Raw genomic sequence first — 6055 nt, forward strand, 5'->3', positions numbered from 1 at the left:
AGGTGATATCACATCTGCTTATGATGTTTATAATTGAGCCAAATTATTAAAAGTAGATGTAGCCGCAGCGTATTTGCTTTTTTTTTACCACCAAAACAATCATGTAATATAATTTCCGAACGTATGAGGTGGTGTCAAAATGAAGTTGAAGTAAAATGTCAACAATCACATGTCTTAAATTATTGAATGTCAAACTCATGTGGACTCAAAGTTGAAATTAGTGTTATTATTTTTTAAATGGTAAATCTTGAAATAACAAAATGGTTATTAAGGAATGGTGTAAAATTACACCTGCTTTATCGCCGCCTGTGCTAAATTGCATTGATAAGCAGGGATTTAAGACAATGACACCTATACAAGCGGCTGTTATTCCTCTTATTTTGTCATGCAAAGATGTTGTGGCAGAAGCTGTTACCGGTTCAGGTAAAACGCTAGCATTCGTTGTTCCTATGCTGGAGATGTTAATAAAACGAGAAAAAGAAGCACCTCTCCGTAAAGATTTTGTTTACGCTGTTGTAATATCACCTACGAGAGAATTAGCTACGCAAATCTTTAAGGTATCATTTATCGTATTGTTCCCTTTCCATATAATTTTTGCTTTTAGTTTTTACGATGCTATTACATTTCTCAACCTATCAAAATTTCCCTTACTTTTATTTTGAGTTAGAATCACTCATCATCTCTATAGCACTATTACTTTAAATTTACCTAACAAAATTCAGTTAATAGAAGCGTGAAATTTTGTTATATTTAGTGTCATTATTTCATATATATATTTTTTTTTAATCTAGGTGATTGAAGAGTTTCAAAAAGAACCTGAATTAGAGCACTTCACACTATCTCTCCTTGTCGGAGGCAGACCCATAGAAGTAGATGCAGAGAGTATGAAGAAAGGTGCCCAGATCGTTGTTTGTACTCCTGGAAGATTCCAAGATTTATTAGCTGAGAGAAAATATCTTAATTTACCTGGACGACTCAAAGACCTGGTATATACATTCTATCTAATAAAAATAATTTTAAATATATGTTTATCTTTTTTTACACCTCTTCTGAAGGTATTCTATGTTTTAAATTTAATGATATTTAAGATTTTATTCTGTCAGTTATGAAATTACTATTTGGATAATAGTACAAGTCTTAAAAATGAGCTTTTTAATTGAATATTAAATTAGTTACATGCTAAAAATATAACAAGATCGGCAATTAACTATACCAAATGGCATTAAAATCTAAATCAATTAACAATTAATTTTGTCACATTTTTCTTAACTTTCCACATGTTCAAATGCATTATACTGCTTGATAGTCAACATATAATATTGATTCAGAAAAGTAAGCAAATGGTACAATATGGTGTATCAAATTTTTTTGTTTTATGATGGTTGTTACTTACAATTATCAATATATAATATAACTCAATTCCAGGTGTGTTTTATTGACAAATGCACTAATAAAAAAAAACCTAAAAATGAACCCCTTTGTATGTACTTTATATAAATTGAACAAAGGGTGTATTTTCGATGTTTTTTGGCTTTTGTTTTGATACTATGTACTGAATCATGCAAGACATTAGAATATAATTTCACTTCTCTATTTACATCCAGTTAAGAAATGCCTTAAATTGTGCTTCAAGTGTTTTTTTATAAATTATGAAACAAAGCTATGTTTGTCTATTATTTAAAGGAAAAAAATTATTTCATGTTAAAAGTTAAGTGCTTTACTTATAAATGAACCATAAAATTGATTATGTGATTGACAAATATTTTTTAAGTAAAGCTAAAAAAGTTGCTGTATTTTTGTCAAGTTTTAAACACTTTGCACTTTCGATTTTAATGGAGAAGCTAACATATTTTTTTAATTTTTAGGATTTTCTCGTCCTCGATGAAGCAGATCGCCTACTGGATTTAGGCTTCAGCGCTACTCTCACGACCATCTTGCAATACTTGCCTCGTCAACGTCGTACCGGTCTTTTTTCGGCAACACAGACAAAAGAACTCCAAGATCTAGTCAGAGCTGGCCTAAGAAACCCCGTTTTAATTAGCGTAAAGGAAAAATCGACGATCAGTACTCCCATTGCATTAGAAAATTATTACGTAATAGTAGAGCCAGAAGATAAATTTTTATTCCTTCTTAATTTTATAAGAAACCGAGAGATTTCGAAAGGACTTTTCTTTCTACCAACTTGCGCCTGCGTCGATTACTGGGCTGATGTACTTCCAGCACTCTTACCAGATTTGAAGATATTCTTTATTCATGGGAAAATGAAATTAAAACGAAATAAGATACTGGAAAAATTTAGGGCTGCTGAGAAAACAATCTTACTGTGTACGGACCTTATGGCGAGGTAATTCTGCATATCATAATTTCACATTTAAGACATTAATTACAAAATTCTGGTTGTTAAGTATAACGCATGTTACATTAAATTAATACATAACTTTTGTTAGATTTATGGAATGATTATTATTTCTTAATGAGTATTGATGGGAAAACTCGTTTGGATATCAATCTATCTAATGATGTCGCAAATATAAATACTATGACATTTTTTACGAAGTAACGTAAACCCACGATGTGTTTAATATCCGATCGAAGTAATTATCCGGAAAGCGCGATTGTGTTTCCAAAGATTAACAACGGACAATATAAAATTGGATAAATAGTTCGATCGTTAAGTAAGTGTCATAATCATTATAATTAAATTTATGGGATGATTATTATTCTTTAATGAATATTGATGGGAAAACTCGTTCGGATATTTATCTATCTAATGATGTCGCAAATATAAATACTATGAGAATTTTTACGAAGTAACATTAACCCACGATGTGTTTAATATTCGATCGAAGTAATTATCCGGAAAGCGCATTTGTGTTTCCAAAGATCGGAAAATTTAAAATTGTCCGAATAGTTCAATATTTAAATAAGTGACGGGGAATGCTTCAGAGGGCTCGACATCCCCGAGGTGCAGTGGGTGTTGCAGTGGGAGCCGCCCAGCAGCCCGGCGGCGCTCGTGCACCGCGCGGGGCGCACGGCGCGCGGGGGGGCGAGCGGGTGCTCGCTGCTGCCGCTGCTGCCGACTGAGGACGCCTACGTGCCCTTCATCCGCGCCAACCAGCGCGTGGAGCTCGTGGACTGGAGGACCTCCACTGACGAGATCAAGATCACTCAGAAACTGAGAGATAAAGTAGCTATGTTTTTTTACTGGATTTCATTTTTGAGTTTCTTTATAACATAGTTACGTGAAAAATAACTTCAAAGATCGGTCTTTGGCTATACGAAAGTATTTTTACGTAAGTTTTTCATAAAAGTAAAAGCATTACCAAAACTAAGCATTTCAAAACGAAATCATAATGTAACTGCAATCTGTAAGGTCAGCGCATTTCGATTATCCGGAACGAACTTTGTATATTATGTTTTTGTTTTAAAAAATATGAAGTTTAGGCCAAAAGCGAAGGTCTTAGTTACGATATATTTTGACGAGTTCTGAGATTATTGAGAGTCGAGATGGCCTAGTGGTTAGAACGCGTGCATCTTAACCGATGATTGCGGGTTCAAACCCAGGCAAGCACCGCTGATTCATGTGCTTAATTTGTCTTTATAATTCATCTCGTGCTCAGCGGTGAAGGAAAACATCGTGAGGAAACCTGCATGTGACAAATTTCATAGAAATTCTGCCACATGTGTATTCCACCAACCCGCATTGGAACAGCGTGGTGGAATATGTTCCAAACCTTCTCCTCAAAGGGAGAGGAGGCCTTTAGCCCAGCAGTGGGAATTTACAGGCTGTTGTTGTTGTTGTTGAGATTATTAAATAATTGTAGGTCCTGTCCATACTCCATGAACAACAGAAACGTGACAGAGCGGTTCTAGACAAAGGTCAACGCGCCTTCGTTTCCCACATACGAGCTTATTCCAAACACGAATGTAACCTCCTCCTACGATTAAAAGAACTACCCCTAGGCCACATAGCCACCAGCTATGGTCTATTGAAACTGCCAATAATGCCGGAAATAAAGGAAGAGCATAAGAAACAATTCGTTGGGCCAAAAGAAAAGATAGATTACAATAGCATACCGTACAAAGATAAACAGAAAGAAGCAAGTCGATTGCAGAAGTTAGAGGAATATAAAAATACGGGCACGTGGCCGTCGAAGAAGAAAAAGAAAATGGTAAGCAATGTTTTGTTTTAAATTAAAAATGTATGTAATTGATATAATTTAAATTAAAAAGGTATAATATTAGGTATTCTCTTGTGTTTTGTACGTATTATTTTGGAGCGTTTATCACCGCTCTTTATATCTTAGCTTACGTATGTAATGCTTGTGTGTTTATACCTACTTATCATGCCAGATTAAAGCTGGTCATAAAATTCCTAATTAGTGCTATTTACGTTTTGTTTTTGTGTTTAATTGTATAGGAAATTATCTTTTAACGTATATTCCTATATGGTTAACAATTTTAAAAACAGGATTAATCTGTACGTAAATAAATAACTCTTTTTAACGTAGTTTAAAAATGTTTATAGTCATAAAAATAAACAATAACAATAATTATGAGCCAATTAATGGTTTACAATAATTTAATTCCAGGTGAAAACACAGCCATGGGAATTAGCAAAACAAAATAAACTCGAGAATAAAGAGAAAAGAATGAAACGGAAAGAGTTGAAAAAGAAACACAAAGAGGAAGGTAAAAATGTTAAGAAGAGGAAGGCAGTGACGCAAGAAGAATTGAACGAACTAGCGGCCGATGTGGCTTTAATCAAAAAGCTTAAAAAGAGGAAAATCACTAAAGAACAGTTTGATCAAGCTTTCGATGTAGATAAATAAATATATTATGAATTTATTTATTTTTTCTTTATTGGACGTTAAATGTCGGATTTGATTTAATTTACTGTTTCCAACCTCTAAAATTAACTTGATCATCTAAGTTTAAATAGCGACCTGTCCCGACTCCAGACAATTTATTAATATAAAATGATTTTATATAATTTTATTACCAGTGTCTTTTTTTAATTGGGTCATTTATTTTAATGTTTACCCCTTTACATAAGTACAAACCAGCATTTTAATACCTCTTCATAAATACAGATTATACAAGATTACATTCTCGTTACTAAAGGCACTAAACTCTCTGATCGTGGTGTATGTAGATTTATTTTGATATTCAATCTGTACAAATATTATAAATGCGAAAGCTTATACGGCCAAACTACTAAACTAAATGGAATTAAATTATGAAGCACGTAGGCGTTTTAGGCGATTATTATGACATGAATTAATAGGTTGCAAAATAAAAAGTATAACAAAATAAATAAAAAATATTTGTATTTCATAGCAAATTATAAATGAAGTCACAGTTTAAACGTTTCAAAGTTCATTATGCTTAATATATATGCTTAATATATACGATTTCAAGCAACTGTAACAACTTCCTATGTACCGTTGGGTCAACTTGGTCTCGTACTATTCTTATATATAGTACGTCACATCTTAGATGTAGCATCGGCAAAATTCGAAAAACCGATCACACCCCAATTAAGTACGCTATCCCAAATTATCAATATTTATTTCTTTAGTGAATATGATCTTTAAACAAACGAAATAATTTGTAATATCATGTGGCCAAATATATTCGTCAATTTGACGCTTCGATTTACATGCCCTTGCTTTCTCGGATCGGGTTGGGTTCCGGTGTAATAATATTTATAGCGACGAATAGCGTCGAATGGCGCGATGGGGAGCTATTTCTATTGGTTGTGTAAATCGGCAGTAATCGGTTTTATTTTCATTTCATTGCATTTTCCGATGCTACATCTAATTTGTGTCAAAATACCTACTTATTATTTTACTACATATTAACAGATCTGCCTTGGTCTAAAAATTACATTTGTTCAGCTTCATGTAAATTCAATATTACTAAATTAATAATTGACGCTTTTCAAAAAAATCGATGTTATCAATATTTTTAGCTAAAACATTTTATTGATATACCAAATGTTACTATAGTATAAATATATAAATCAATATTAAAAAAAAAAACAATATATTAA

The 6055-nt window shown here is 32.8% G+C and overlaps 1 protein-coding gene across 1 annotated transcript; it reads left to right on the forward strand.

Moving 5' to 3' along the window:
* The first annotated feature begins 163 nt into the window (after positions 1-163).
* LOC124533151 (probable ATP-dependent RNA helicase DDX55 homolog) lies at positions 164-4848 on the forward strand. Its single transcript, XM_047108315.1, has 6 exons — positions 164-557; positions 792-986; positions 1866-2344; positions 2947-3187; positions 3825-4172; positions 4593-4848. The coding sequence occupies exons 1-6, from the start codon at positions 261-263 to the stop codon at positions 4830-4832; spliced, it is 1800 nt and encodes a 599-aa protein (XP_046964271.1). The 5' UTR covers positions 164-260; the 3' UTR covers positions 4833-4848.
* The last annotated feature ends 1207 nt before the right edge of the window (positions 4849-6055 follow it).

The sequence above is a fragment of the Vanessa cardui genome, chromosome 10 (assembly GCF_905220365.1).
Source record: "Vanessa cardui chromosome 10, ilVanCard2.1, whole genome shotgun sequence".
In the NCBI taxonomy this organism is placed as follows: Eukaryota; Metazoa; Arthropoda; class Insecta; order Lepidoptera; family Nymphalidae; genus Vanessa; species Vanessa cardui.

Excerpts from the sequence above, each read along its gene's own strand:
- LOC124533151 (XM_047108315.1), top strand. The coding sequence starts at position 261 with ATGGTTATTAAGGAATGGTGTAAAATTACACCTGCTTTATCGCCGCCT. Across the intron at positions 558-791 it reads TAGCTACGCAAATCTTTAAG|GTGATTGAAGAGTTTCAAAA; the intron begins GTATCATTTATC and ends TTTTTAATCTAG. Across the intron at positions 4,173-4,592 it reads CGAAGAAGAAAAAGAAAATG|GTGAAAACACAGCCATGGGA; the intron begins GTAAGCAATGTT and ends ATTTAATTCCAG.